The 14,098-nt window shown below is 50.0% G+C and overlaps 3 protein-coding genes and 1 long non-coding RNA gene across 4 annotated transcripts; 3 read left to right on the top strand and 1 right to left on the bottom strand.

Annotated features, from left to right (window-relative positions):
- The first annotated feature begins 150 nt into the window (after nucleotides 1-150).
- On the top strand, nucleotides 151-1,588 carry LOC147191395 (GTPase IMAP family member 9-like). Its single transcript, XM_086135586.1, has 2 exons — nucleotides 151-446; nucleotides 539-1,588. The coding sequence occupies exons 1-2, from the start codon at nucleotides 419-421 to the stop codon at nucleotides 1,213-1,215; spliced, it is 705 nt and encodes a 234-aa protein (XP_085991712.1). The 5' UTR covers nucleotides 151-418; the 3' UTR covers nucleotides 1,216-1,588.
- Nucleotides 1,589-4,296: 2,708 nt separating this feature from the next.
- Nucleotides 4,297-8,576, top strand: LOC147191394 (uncharacterized). Its single transcript, XM_086135256.1, has 5 exons — nucleotides 4,297-4,430; nucleotides 4,591-5,026; nucleotides 5,223-5,462; nucleotides 5,546-5,769; nucleotides 6,581-8,576. Exons 1-5 carry the CDS (start codon nucleotides 4,297-4,299, stop codon nucleotides 8,034-8,036), a joined length of 2,490 nt encoding a protein of 829 aa, XP_085991382.1. The 3' UTR covers nucleotides 8,037-8,576.
- Nucleotides 8,577-9,620: 1,044 nt separating this feature from the next.
- june (JunE proto-oncogene, AP-1 transcription factor subunit) lies at nucleotides 9,621-13,551 on the top strand. The gene is made up of 2 exons (XM_086135253.1): nucleotides 9,621-9,984; nucleotides 12,293-13,551. The coding sequence occupies exon 2, from the start codon at nucleotides 12,451-12,453 to the stop codon at nucleotides 13,489-13,491; it is 1,041 nt and encodes a 346-aa protein (XP_085991379.1). The 5' UTR covers nucleotides 9,621-9,984; nucleotides 12,293-12,450; the 3' UTR covers nucleotides 13,492-13,551.
- On the bottom strand, nucleotides 9,956-12,368 carry LOC147191393 (uncharacterized). Its single transcript, XR_015103533.1, has 4 exons — nucleotides 12,256-12,368; nucleotides 11,967-12,075; nucleotides 10,772-10,908; nucleotides 9,956-10,258 (listed from the first exon to the last, which is right to left on the bottom strand). It is a non-coding gene; the product is annotated as an uncharacterized LOC147191393 (long non-coding RNA).
- Nucleotides 13,552-14,098: the final 547 nt, after the last annotated feature.

Here is a 14,098-nt window from a genome sequence, read left to right as displayed (position 1 = left end):
CTGGGCACTCGCAGACACAACAAACTATGAGTCTCTCCTGAATGCCATTGTTGCCATTTACGCGATGGAGAGCTACGATATCGTTTTTATGCTGGTCGCAGAAGAGCAAGCTGAGCAGGTTTTCTAAAGGTAAAGAAATCCGTCCGAGTAAAGCAGACTGTTCCAGTCGCCCCGTAGGGTTGCGCTTCAGTTTTTCATGCGAAAAGTGTCGACCGAGTGCCATACTTGTGACTTATTTTGTAAGACGGCCGCGGAAGTCAGTTTAGTCCGGCAAGTTTCATCCACTTGACGGAATCTTGTCATGTCAGACTGAATATGACAACAGTCCACCCAGTGGGTGGAGCGCAAGGAAGGACGTGCACCCACATCTGAAAGCGGGCCGTTTTGATTTGCAATATCATCGGCGACTCCGTGCAAGATGGGCGCGACGCACTCAATCTCGAAAGGTGAAGTTGGGAATTTCCATGACTTTCTGAACGCTTCTCACATTTCCGATCGTCTAACTCTACAACTGATCGAAGTACTTTTATGTTATCAGGTGATCCCCTGAGAATCGTGATGGTTGGCAAAACCGGAGTTGGAAAGAGCGCCGCCGGTAACACCATCGTCGGAAGAAAAACGTTTTCGTCCGTAACCAGCGTACAGTCGGTGACCGAGCACTGTGAGACAGAAAGAGTCAGGTGTCGGAGAAACATACAAGTCGTCGATACCCCCGGGATTTTGGATACGGCTAAATATCCGGAAAACATCCGAAAAGAGATTGCAAAATGCATCCAGGTGACCTCTCCCGGACCCCACGCCTTCCTGCTGGTCTTTCAGGTCGGCAGGTTTACGGAAGAAGAAGAAAAAAGCGTGCGCGCGCTGGAGAAACTATTTGGCCCGGCGGCTTTCCGCTACATGATTGTTCTTTTCACCCATGGCGACGAGCTGAAAGGAAGAACCATCCAGCAGTACATTAAAAACGCCAATCCGAAGCTCCTAGAGGTGATCAACAGATGTTGGGGCCGCTACCACGTCTTTAACAATAAGAAAAAGCGCAACAGAGCTCAGGTGGTGCACCTGATTGAGAAGATCGATGACATGGTGGCGGCGAACGGGGGGCAACACTTCACCGAGGCCATGATGGAGATGCCATCGGAGGCAACCCAGAGACCGGATCTTGACCGACACGTTGACGAGGGGCAACCTTACAATTTCTCCTCCAGGGGGGGATGAGAATCTCCGAGCATCAAGGCATGATGGAGCCAGAATGGAGGCGGTTCCGGCCAGCTCTGCCCCCACCCTCTGAATGAAGTTGAGACTATTCTGTAATCAGCGCCGCTCAATACAAAGATAACGCTGGCCGGGCTACCTGACCGGTTTGCTCTGTTGTCTATGTGCTTTTTTTTGTGGGGGCGGGGGGGATTTTACAACTCAGCACAGAGAGCTAGCATAGCATTCCGTGTCAGCTAAAGTTCAGCTCAAAACCCAATCTCTAAAAAAAAGTCAATCATGAGAACTTATCCGGGTTAAATGGTCGACCTCCTGGAATGTTGCTGGGAGGATTTTGTCTTGCCGATGATGAATAAAGTATTTTTTTAGCACGCAATTGTTGTCTGGGTACGGTGAATTAGTTGGTGACCAGCCATCGGCAACTGGCGCCACCCACTTTTATTGGCCCTTTGACTAATTCCCCAACGAGGAGAGAATAATAATACCCCCCCGCCCCCTCCTCCATCAGCGCCTCTGACCTGCTTCAGGTTTCCAGCCCGCAACATTCTTGCATAGCGAACCTGCGCTGGGCACCCTTATCATTGCGGTGAGATATACACTGGCTCATTCTTATTTCTCACATACCATCAAAGATCAGCACTTTGTTAAACTGGTCTCATGCTAACCATTCAACGTTCCTCCTCAAAATATCTCGGCCTTGTTGAACTTGTTGAAACCGCTTTTGAGTTTTTATGCCACAGCATCCTGGAAGAATCTTCAGTCAGCACAAAATCCAACACAAGTTCAACAATATGAGCGGAACTATTTTGCGTGTCAATCTAACTTATTAAAGTCTGCTCTACAAACGGAAACTTTGCAACAGCATCGCAGTCGAGTATTTTAATGAGTGTGTCAAATGATTTGTGGCGACCATTTTGCTTTTGTGTGTGTGGGTGCGCGGGGGGGTGGGTATGCACCTTTTTTTTTTTTCGCGTTTCACTGATTTGATATCTCTTGTCCGCATCCCAACACTAAGCAGGGCTCCCCGTGTTTCGCATTGCGTGGCGCCACTAAATTTAGAGCCGCGGCTCAGAATCGACTCACATACAAAGTAAAAATAGCAAGGAGGGAGACTTGCTTTCCACGCAGTTAAAACCCCGCTCGGACTACGCCTGGGCTCATTTCAGCTGACAGCAAAAGAGACCGAGACCGACCGACTGACTGAAGACCAGCACGTGGCCCACAGGCCCTGAACTACTGTAGCGACAGACAGACACCTTGGACCTTTACGGAGAGTTGTGTCGGCTAAAGCGAGGCTTGTAAACAAACCCCAAAAGGGAAAACCTCGGTCTGGACAAAAGACATCAGGTAAGTCAGAAGTCTGCTGTCGTTGTTGCCCCCTCCCAAGTTTGCAGTTAGTGTGGGTTATTTTATACGGTATGTGACGCTAGTGCAAATAAGACATCAACGTTTTCCTGTCAAAATAAATAAGCTCGTATCATTTGCTGGTGTATGACTAATTTTACTTCCGGCAGTTTGTTTTTGGGCTGCTATGATCATTTAAAAAAAAATTAATAAATCACCAAGCAACACACAGAGGCGATATCGTGATACCACACACCGATTTGGAGCTCACTGCAAGAGTGTACTGAGCCGCATCGTTTGTTGTGGGCTGCCAAAGCCAAGCAAACAACTTCCCTGACGCTTCCGAAAATCTGCACCAAAATGTTAAATTCTCATCCGGAATAAATAATTAGATATTGTAAGCATTTGGCGACCAGTTCAGGGTGTCCCCCCCCCCCCCGACTTCACGAAGACGGCAGGGATAGGCTCCGACGCGCGTGATGGATGGACAGTATGAGCGATACATCCATGAAAAAAAATGAGTTGATACAATGTTGGAGTGCGCTAGCGTTCTTGTGTGACTTGGGCATGTTGGCCAGGCTACATCGATTTGCAGAAGCACTGGCATTTCTGACTTCGGCTTGATGCAAACCCCAAACAACCTTCTCAGATCCGGCCTTTGCCTTTTCTGAAATGCCGAAACGACGGGGAAGCCCAAGATAAAAAACATCGGAACCTATTTTTAAGGCGCGACCGCATGGTCTTAACATACCGAGGTCGCCGTAACTGCATTTTCAAACGGTTTCGGTGGGGTGACCTCAGAACGGCGGCGCTGCCCGCGGTGATCTAAGATCATTCCCTAATTTTAGCTAACGGTTATTGCATCCGTCAGCTTCTCGTCTCGCCGGAGACGCCGTTGAGCCCTGAAGGTTCATCCTGCTGACAGCCAAGGATCAAAGGCTGCGCTCTTTAATTTACACCTCACTAACATGTCTCCAATTCTCAATGACGTTCTTCCAAATTCTTATTCGCCGGCCATCCCGGTTTCAATTCATCCGCCTGTTTCCAAAACCGCCAAACAAGGTTTGAAATGTATTCACGCGAGCATGCGTGTGCTTTAAGTCATCACGTTTTTTTTTTTTTCCTGACGTGTGATAATTTAGTCGAGTTCAGAGCCACGAATGACTTTTTTTTTTTCTTACTTCATCAAGTGCATTCCTCTATAAACACGAGCAAAATTGCTAATAAGATAAACATCTAGATCGAAAACGAAATGAGGTCACCGGTGTACATTTCTCTTTCGTGTTTATCTGTGCCAAGCGAAGCACTATATAAAAAAGAATATCAGATCTTTATGTCATTCCAACGCATCTCAAGTGGTGCTTTCTTGTTGTTTGTTGATATCAGTTGCTTGTGACAACCGTGGGTGTGTGTGTGTGTGTGTGTGGGTGAGAGAGCGAGCGAGAAAGAGAGAGAGAAAGAGATGAGATCTCATGTCATAGTTCGCCAAGTCATACATCAATGTGCAATCAAATACTTGACCCCGACACTTAATATTCAACCATGTGGTAATAATCTCTCTCTGCAGTGGGGGGGGGGGGGGGGTACTTGATTTTCATATCATTTCCTTTCGGGGAAAACATCTACGGTAGATAAATCCCGGCTTGAAATGATTTGTAATGACAGCGCAAATGATTGGTTCTGGATTGATGACCGTTCGATCAGATGGACCGTTGACAAGAGTTTCTTTTTGGACGCAGGATGTTGTCAAACAAAGGCGAGCGGAGGTCTTTCGGCAACGGGCGGCTCAGAGACCAATGGGAGAAGAGAGCGCAGACCATCGCCGAGCAGTGCAAACAAGAGGGCCAGTTGAGGGAGAAAAGTTCCCTCAAATTGTGAGCGCGTCACGAACACAAACGCGCTTGACGCACATGAGGCGACCTCACAAAAAAAACAGTTTGAGGCTTTGAGCGTGCTTTGAAAGAAACGTCAGGAATAAAAAGCACAGCGTTGACAAACATGAAGTTCTCTGCTTTTTTTTTTCTTTACCTGCAGGCTTTACTCCAAGTGGAACTATCACTGGACTCTGGCGGCCAACGGTGACACGAGCAAAGGCGAAACGTCCGACTTTCAGAGGGTCACTTCGGAGGAAGCAGAAAAAAACAAGCCCAAAATCAAATTCAAAATCGTACCTCCCCCACCTCCCCAACCCAAAAGTAAAGCGCCAGCCCGTCCTCCGACGAGAGCGTCGCCCCAACCTCTAATCGTCAAGCGTAAAGTCGAAGTGGACGTCTTCCGCTTGCACTGGAAAGACTCCTGGATGAGTCTGAAACCGCCAAAGTATCTTTTTTTAAAAGCCAACGAGGCAAAAAACAAAATTCAAGGATTTACGAGGATAAATGTGGTCAGAGACGACAAGTACAAACCTGCGCAACGGGCAGCGCAGCCCGAGTGCACGTCGACTCTCGACTGGAGACGATCCTGGAAGCAGGTAAATGGAGGAAACTCTTCTGGGGGTTTTTGCTTTTTCAAACTAGTTTGTCTGTGAAGGTGACATGTAAAAAACTTCGGAATACAATTTGATGAGATGAACATCACTTGATAAGAGTTCTATAACGGGTATTCCGTCACAAAAGCAAGCTTCAGCTCTGTTCTTGGATGCAGGTAACGACTGCTCTGTGTTACAGGTCAAGGCCGCGACCCCGTCGGCGTGTTCGGGGCACAAACCGTTCCAATGGGATATTTTGTTCGACAGACATGCGATCCCCAAGCCAGAAATCGAAATCTATCAACTTCCCGTATGGGCCGGCACCTGGAAAATTATGAACTTTGCCTTCAGACAAGAGAAGCAAGAGTGGGATGATGAATGGCCCGCTTTCCAACATTTCTCCAACAAGGTTGACGACGCGCGGCAACTGCCGGAGCAGGTGGGGCCGGACCCAATTTCCGTCGATTACACGGAATTGCCAAATGATTTACATGCACGCCGTGCGACTCGTGTCTCAAATAGGACGAGTCTCCGGGGTGGGAGGAATCGTGGAGGCTTTCAAAAGCGACCGTCGGAGCCGAAGACCGCTCGTGGTTGGAGCTCACGTTCGAAACGGCGAAGATAAATCACGTGCTGCTGCCCGGGTGGAACGCGTCCTGGCTGATCTCCGCGGCTGCCCGGGAGGAAGAAGAAGAAGATCGTGAAACGATCTGGAGCTCCTGTTGGCCTTTCAGGCTGCAGCTAAGGTGGCTCGTCGTCGTCGTCGTCGTCGTCGTCGTTACGCGTCGTATGCAAAGCCGACGTCGGCGCATTTCGGTCGTGAAATCAAGTCGCTCGGCGCTTCTGTCCGCGCTTTAAGCCAGCAGGGGGCGAACACTCGTGACCGAAACACTGTCGTGACCGAAAGAACGAGATCCCGGATACAAGCGGCCGAAATGAGTTTTCTCCGCAGGGTGTCCGGCCTCTCCCTTAGAGATAAGGTGAGAAGCTCGGTCATCCGGGAGGGGCTCAGAGTCGAGCCGCTTCTCCTCCACATCGAGAGGAGCCAGATGAGGTGGCTTGGGCATCTGATTCGGATGCCTCCTGAGCGCCTTCCTGGTGAAGTGTTCCGGGCATGTCCCACCGGGAGGAGACCCCGGGGAAGTAGTCTCTCTTAATCTCTCATAGTCTCTCCAGACACGCTGGAGAGACTATGTCACCCAGCTGGCCTGGGAACGTCTCGGGATCCCCCGGGGAGAGCTGGAAGAAGTAGCTAGGGAGAGGGAAGTCTGGGCGAACAGTGCCAGATCTATTTCGGCCTGAATTCTATGCGCCCACCAAATTCCTTCTGGTCGATGTCGACAGTTTGCCCTCTCCGCAGCATTGTACATTTGAGGATGACAAAAATAAACTCCGATTGTAACGTTATCTTACCCTATCCGCTGTTCCTTGCCGGGCAGTGTATACTCCACACTCATCTTTATTACAAAACGACAGACCAACGGGCCGACATCGCTTGCTCTTTTGAACGTATGAAAGCACGCGGTGCTGAGCCGCAGGATATTGTGTCCCCCACAGGTGGCGCAGGTCTTCGCTCCAATCCCATCAAAGGCACAGCGACTTGATGACAAGGAGGCGGAAGATTCTCAACTCGCTGCTCACCTCAGAACTTCACCATGCCAATGTTGATCCCGCCGAGTGGTGGGATTCTTGGAGGACTCCGAAAAGATGGAACCCACCGGAAGAGGACAACGCCGCCGAGGTTTCTGAATTACTTACGGACACGGAAGAAGAGGATGAAGGGGTGCGCGATGACGAGGAGAGCGCCGGATCACACGAGGGGGCAACGCGGGATGAAGGCAGCGAAGATGATAAAGAGGAAGATGAAGGCGTGGATGAGGAAGAGGAAGCGGAGGACACCCGGCTGGAATACAACCGAGAGGACATCAAGCCAAAGACAGAAACACCCAAGGGGGAACTTTTTGAAATTGAGCCTGAGGAGGAGGAAGACGATCCAGAAAACGAGGACGAGGAAAAGCAGGAATCGGATGAGGATGACGAAGAGCTCGAAGAAGACGTCGAAACGCGCGAGACGAAACTGCTGAATAATCACATCGACCTTCGCAATCGGGAGGAGGACGAGGAGGATGAAGATGGAGACAGCGGCGTGACCGACGATGAAAAGGAGGAGAAAGTGAACCAACGGCGCCGTCGCAACCTGGACGAAAAGGAGGAGCGAGGAAACGCCGTCCGGGAAGCGCGAGCGTACGAGAACATCTCACTGCAGCTCAAAGAGATCTTCAGAATGATTACAAACAAAAGGGAGGAGGACGAGGAGGAAACGGATGAAGGGAAAGACCGAGCGGCTGCTAGAAGGCGGGACGGGCGAAAGAGGCGAGGTGGGACCGACCGGGAAGGTGGAGACGAGGCGGCTTACCTTCAGGAGGAGGAGGAAGGACGAGCGGAAGGGGGAGACCGGATCGAGGAGGAGGAGGAGGAGAACCGCCGGGGCGGGGTCGAGGACGAGGAGGGGCTCGAGGAGAAAGATCTCACAAGAGATATCGAAGACGCCGAGGAGGGATCTCTCGGCGAAGACCAAAGAGCCGAGGAGGTCACGGCGAAGACGCGCCAAGGCGCGGCACTCGAGAAGGAAGACGACGCCAACGAAGAGCAGGAAAACAAGTCCGGGGAGTCAAACCGACGCAAAGCGAAGGCGCCGCTTCGCCTGCGCTTCCACAAAGCCGACGCCGCCTTGTCCTCGTGGACGCGGTCCTGGATGGTGGCGGTGGCTCACAGGAGAAGCGACGGAGAGGACGAAGCGAACCGCGCCGCCGATGGAGGTCAAGAGGAGCTGAAGGCGTGGCGGGACTCTTGGAGGATGCGCTACCGGAGAAAGCCGGGCGAGGATGAAGCGCCGTCTTTCTCCGCAGAGCGCCGGCGAGTCAAAGGACTCGCGGACCAAGACGACCGCCTGCTCAAGACAAAATGGACTCTCAGCTGGAAGATGACCAAGAAGCGTGAAGACGCGAAATGAGCAGCGTGAAAGGAGGCTGGAGGGAGAAGCAGCTCCAATATGGCGTCTTACATCGGAAAAAAAAAAAAAATCTGCATCCCGGCTGCTTTCATACTGTACGTGTTTTTTTTTTGTTTTGTTTGTTTGAAGGTCGCATGCGGAAAAACGTAAGGATGAAAAGGCCACTTTGAAATTCTTCAAGTTTGTGAAACGCGCTTAAGTCGGTGGAGAAAGCAATTACAGTGGAACGTCGAGGGACAGAAGGAATCTCGGTTCCTTTCGATCACGTTAGCCTCGCGAGTTTGATTCCACTCGTCACACCTCGTCGCCAGGCTGCAGTTCTTGAGGAGTGCCGCTTTTATATTGCGCAAAACGTATCATAGCGGAGGCATTTTTGAAACGGGTGGGGAATATGACGAAGGAAGAGAAGATGAAGCGACGACGTGCATCATCAGACTTGTACATTTGTAAAATAACGTCTGAATGCACTCACGCCAGATTTGTAAATGTGTACAGGGATGACAAAATATTCAATGAGGTATGTCTGGTTGGATTTGTAAATAAAACGATAAAGATATGTCCTTTGGCTGGATTACGTGTAATGGTGTCCCATCGTCATGATGCGCAACCTGCTCTCTGCCTCGCCGCCCTCCTTTTAGCATCTTGCTCGCTGATTGGTTGGCCCTCAAGCGTTTCTCTTCTCGCGACATGTTCAAATTCCCAGAAAAGTTTGTGACCAACACAAAAGAGAAGATGCATGTTGCAGGGACATTTTCTGCCCACCAGATGGGAGCATGCATTCGGTGCAGCCCCCCCGCGTGGAAGCAAAACCACACCACTGCTGGGAGAATGTGCTGCCGATTGACCCCCCCGCGCCCCCTCTTTGTCTTGACAATTTCAACAATATAGGATAGAGTTGAATGACATTTAATATGAATGAATGATTTATGCAAAATAGATAAACGCCCCCAAATCATTTACGTCACACTGATTATTTGACTGCAATGAACACAATCGCCACTAGAGGACGCCAGAAGGACTGTGACGCAGGTTGGCACGCTGATTGGCTCCCCAAAAAATCTGATACTGTACCAGAACACTTGGAATAATAAAATCCGGGGGGGGGGGGGTTTTACTTATAAAGATGGCAATGTTCGGTTTTGACTAAGAATGACTGAAATGTAATTCAATAACAATGTCGTTTTTCTGGCAATAAACTTATTGATCAATGTATTTCGAAAGGTCGCAAAGTGAAAGCACTTTTTATCACTTAGATTAGAATATTTCGATACAGAAGCACCAAATGGGAAAAAAAAGAGGGTTAACGTGATGAATAATATTATCCGTATTATTCTGCTATTATTTTGGATCCCATTAGATTGCGTTAGTGTACACCACAAACAATAAAGTTGAGAGTCAATTTAATATTGCAACTAAATGGTACATTTTTATGAGTGGACGAATTTGATATGTTCAATATATGCCACTGATTATTTATATCCTAATTATTAGTATCTCTCTCTCTCTCTCTCTCTCTAGGTACGCATGCGCGCGCCCGGCTTTATCTTGTGTTTTTGACTTTTACAATTAGCTCATTTGATCAATTCTGACCACCATTTCCGGGAATTATTCTCTGTATTTCATAGCTGCAACCATATATTCGATTCACCTCTCGAGTTTAATTAGTGCCCGCATGAAAATTTGCTGTGTGATTGGAGTGTTTTTTTTCCCCCCCCGGGTATTCCCATTAAACGTTGATTTGTCCGATTGCCATTAAGATTAATGACTAGCAATACAAACGTGGCAAGGAGAAAAAGCAGAACAAAAAACGTCAGCGCGTGAGTCACTTGATGGTCGGAGAGCGAGGAGTTGGTTGGTGTGTTTGCGCGCGCGCGCGTGGATGGGCGCGTGCCGACTGACTCACTCTGTCTGCTCTCAGATGCTTCGACATCGCTCTGCCTTCTTCTGTGTGAGTATCCACGATTTTTATCCTCCATATCCACAAGCCGACTTGCTGTTTTGCATGCGTGAGTTTGAGAGTAGACGTCGTTGGTTGATCTGGACGAGGATCGGGCATGATCGGAGGGGGAGGGAACGCTGATTCTTTAAGTTGATGGCAGGAGGGAAAACTTGACCAGCTCTGGCATGTGTTTATTTCTCCGGATTTAGGCTCCGATGCGGATGGGACACGACTTGCGTGCCCGTTTTTTTTTTTTTGGGTGGGTGACCTTCCGTGCAGTGATCTGGAAGCAGAAAGACGATTCATGAGTCCAAGCCTAGGTTAGGCGGACGTTGCAACCAAAAGTAACCTAATATTGTCAGATTAAGATTAGGGTGATCATCCTACTCAATGATGCAATACTTTCTGTAGTGTCATCAAAGTTTTGATATTAAAACCATTTTTGACTTTTATAAGGCTTTTGTCGTTCATCATTATGACAAGACATCATCAGAATTACACCATCAAAAAAAAAAAAAAAGCAAAAGAGAGCCATGTAAAACAGTGTGCTGTCTTTAAGTTGGACAGGCAAAGGTTTTAGCAGGTCAAAGTGAGATGTAGTTGATGCCTAAAAGGCAATCAGAATTGCAATCACTGTTTTTGGAATTGTAGCTGGTGAGTCTTACTGGTGTCATCAGATAATTGAAGCCATGACATGACTAACAGTCGTTGCCGGGGCAAAATCTTATCACGTTTTTTTTTTTTTGGGGGGGGGGTAACTTTAGCATACAGTGATCAAGAGTCGTGTGTGCCTCACAATCAAGATGCTCAGTGTCCGAATGTTGGCTCTGGTCTCTGTGAGCACGTTGGCAGGTTATCCCGGTGCTTGAAGAGTCAGTCGCTTTTCTCTGGGCTTCCTCCCGCTACCCCAAAATAACGTCCATGGTTAGTTGACTGGAAAAAAAAATAAAAATAAAATAAAAAAAAGTCGATCTCAGTCATTTTAACGTTAACGTCATCCTTTGCGTTTTTGCGTGCGCCGTGTCACAGCACCCCGAGTCCTCGTGACTGACAGGTGATCGGATAAATGATCATTCCCTCCTCCCATAAGGGGCCACTCAATGTGACTGAAATGCCCCAAGCTATTCTGTTGACCAAAATCGGGGGGTCTGTGAGAATTCCAGACAGCTGCCCCCCCCCCCCCCCCTTCCTTCATAGGTCCCTAGCGTCTGGGCCCTGGTGCATTGCGGCCGTTGCACCGTTCCGCCAGTGGTTTGGGCTAGTTTGCGTATTTCAGACCACGCTGCATTAGCATAGTAGCCTCCTAGCTAACATACAGACAGACAAAAACGCAAAAGTGCTCAGCTTATTTCTCCATTTATCGAGATGATTGTTTTTCTGTTGCGAAACACGATCTAAATATTCCCCTTGGCCCAGGAGAAAAGAAAAGATCCCGTGCAGTCCTGTCATCTGTGCGTATTAACTTCAAGAGTTGCACTGCGGGGTGAGGTGTTGCTGCTTTTTTGGACTTCTACTGCATTTTCATGACAAGATTTGTGTTTGTTGCACCAGGCGTCAACTGGCCGCTAGCAGTACGGCGATCAACCGTCACACGATATGACAGCATGCTCTCACAGCAGTAGAAATTGACCAAGGGCTCCTGTGGCAGGCCCCCCAGGAGTTTTTGTAGGTAATGTATGAATTGATGTATGGCTTTTTTTTCATGGTGGATTTGGTGTATCGGTGTCAGGTCGCCCAGCAAGCCACAACTCGTAAAGAAGGGTTGCTTGATTATGCTGTCCTAATTCCCAAAGTCCCAAATCGTGTCCTTTTTTTCTGTAAGGTGAGCGTAGAGTTGTTACCGTACACCCCGAAACTGGTTGCCGGCCAATCACGGGGCACACTGAAGCAGGTTCTCCCCCGGTGAAATTATTTATCCATAAATTTAGATAGCCGCTTCAACCTAAATTCACTCATTTCACAAGGCTCCTCACTGCGTCACTAGTACTCACCTACAGGGTGGTGCTCTTGCCTCCTCGTCTGGAGTTCAGTTTTGAGTCTTGTCCTTGTTTCCGGTCCCCCTGCTTTGCAGCGACCACCTTATCGATCTCTAGTCCGACTCTAAAAAACAACAACACATTAGTTTGGTGTCAGTCATAGATGAGCGAGAGACTTGACCTCAACACAGAGCACAGTTTGAGTTCCTCCCTCGTCAGTGACCTCTGTCCACGCAAATGTAGGGGGATGAAAAATTCCCGCACATTTGGGTTTATTGTCACGTATCCATTTTTAACCCGCTACCTTTTTGCTCTCTGTCTCGTTTGTACTTGCGGATCAGCTCGTTCCCCTGCCGGGACTCGGATTCGACATTCTCTTTGTGGCCCCTCGGTCTTGTTCGTCATCCTCCGCCCACTGACGTCAGAGGAACATTTCAATCTCTCGCGTTATTGAGGTTAATCTGATTATGAAGATTACCTCCAAGAAAATTCCTCATCAATGACAGCCAAGATGGAGACTCCTTTCTACCATGACGACTCCCCCGCCATCCACAGCTTCGGCCAGTTTCCGGAATACGAGCGTTACGCCGGGAACAAGATGCTGATGTGTAAGAAGGCCGTGTCGGTGGCGGTGGCGAGCCATCATTTCACCGGCGGCGGCGGCGGCATGGCAGGAGCCAGAGGTACGAACCCCAACAACCTCGGACTGGCCAACGGCGGCTCCCTGGCGACGCCGTCGGCATCCTCGGCTGACATGAACATGCTGAAGCTGGCCTCCCCTGACCTGGAGCATCTGATCATCCAGTCCAACCAGGGATTGGTCACCGGCGGCCCCCTGTCCAACCCCGCCAACCCGTTCATCTATCGGAACCAGGCCACCAACGAGCAAGAGGGCTTCGCCGACGGCTTCGTCAAAGCGCTCGCCGACCTTCACAAGCAGAACCAGCTGGTGGGAGGCCACATGTCGCCATCGTCCTCCTCCAACGTCTCCCTCCAAGCGTCCTACCAGAGGAACTTGATGTCCGCGAGCGACGTGCCCATCTACACCAACCTCGGCAGCTACAACCAGGGACAGCTGGCGTATTCCGCCGCGCCGATGACGTACGGCGGCGGCGCCGGTCACGGCGCCGTGGGCGGAGCCCCTCAGCCGCACGCCAGAGGTCTGGATGCCCCTCAGACTGTTCCCGAAGTCCCCCACCTACCCGGAGACCCGACCTCGCCTCCTTCCCTCTCCCCCATCGACTTGGAGACGCAAGAGAGGATCAAAGCCGAGCGCAAGAAGCTGCGCAACCGCATCGCCGCCTCCAAATGCCGCAAGCGCAAACTGGAGCGAATCTCGCGACTGGAGGAGAAGGTGAAGATCCTGAAGAGTCAGAACTCGGACCTGGCCTCCACCGCTTCCATGCTGCGGGAGCAGGTCTCTCAGCTCAAACAGAAGGTCATGAGTCACGTCACCAACGGCTGCCAGATTGCCGTCGGCTCTCCCGGCAAATCGGGAGGGAGGGGCTGCGGCGCCGCCGGCGAGGACTCCGGCTGCTGAAGGAGCGGAGCAACGTCGGCGGTGCGAGGAACGGAGATAAAACAAACGCTTTTGAAAATTTCACCGAAAGGGGGTGGGGGGGGGGGGGCTGCTGAAAGTGGCTCGGGGTCAGTTAAGGCCCGGTGGAAACAAAGAGGTGGTCCGATGACATCGGGCCCGAGACGCTCATCAAACACCGCCGAGCGCCAAAGGCTTCTCTTCGGAGCGCACGCCGGCTTGCCCGGTCGTGAAGAACGCTCATCGGGACGCTTTGCCTTTCTCTGCCGTTTGATCGGATTTCAAGAGACTCTTGTGCAGTATTTGACACAACTCTGAAACACTTTAAACAGCCCAACTGTTATTTATTTATTATTATGACTATTTTGTAATTATGATCGCATCTCGTCACGCTTTAAGTGAAACTTCTTTCCCGGAACCGTTTTGCAATAATTCAATCGACCGGCGTGAGGGCGCACGTGTAAGTATGAACACTTCATTCAAATCGGCGCTGTAATTCCCGAGCAACTTGCTCAAACGTTTTTTGGACGAGACTGTTGCTGTACTTCTGAATTTATCGCGTGAAAACATGGACTGAAAAAGGACGTTTACGTTGACGGGATTCGCTATT

The sequence above is a fragment of the Hippocampus guttulatus genome, chromosome 17 (genome assembly GCF_054856545.1).
Source record: "Hippocampus guttulatus isolate MCC_2025c chromosome 17, RoL_Hgut_1.0, whole genome shotgun sequence".
NCBI lineage: Eukaryota > Metazoa > Chordata > Actinopteri > Syngnathiformes > Syngnathidae > Hippocampus > Hippocampus guttulatus.
This window is presented reverse-complemented; position numbering and strand designations above follow the sequence as displayed.

Coding starts and splice junctions, on each gene's coding strand:
- LOC147191395 (XM_086135586.1), top strand. CDS start 419: ATGGGCGCGACGCACTCAATCTCGAAAG. Junction 447..538: donor GACGCACTCAATCTCGAAAG/GTGAAGTTGGGA, acceptor TTATGTTATCAG/GTGATCCCCTGAGAATCGTG.
- LOC147191394 (XM_086135256.1), top strand. CDS start 4,297: ATGTTGTCAAACAAAGGCGAGCGGAGGTCTTTCGGCAACGGGCGGCTC. Junction 5,027..5,222: donor GGAGACGATCCTGGAAGCAG/GTAAATGGAGGA, acceptor TCTGTGTTACAG/GTCAAGGCCGCGACCCCGTC. Junction 5,463..5,545: donor CGCGGCAACTGCCGGAGCAG/GTGGGGCCGGAC, acceptor TGTCTCAAATAG/GACGAGTCTCCGGGGTGGGA.
- june (XM_086135253.1), top strand. CDS start 12,451: ATGACAGCCAAGATGGAGACTCCTTTCTACCATGACGACTCCCCCGCC.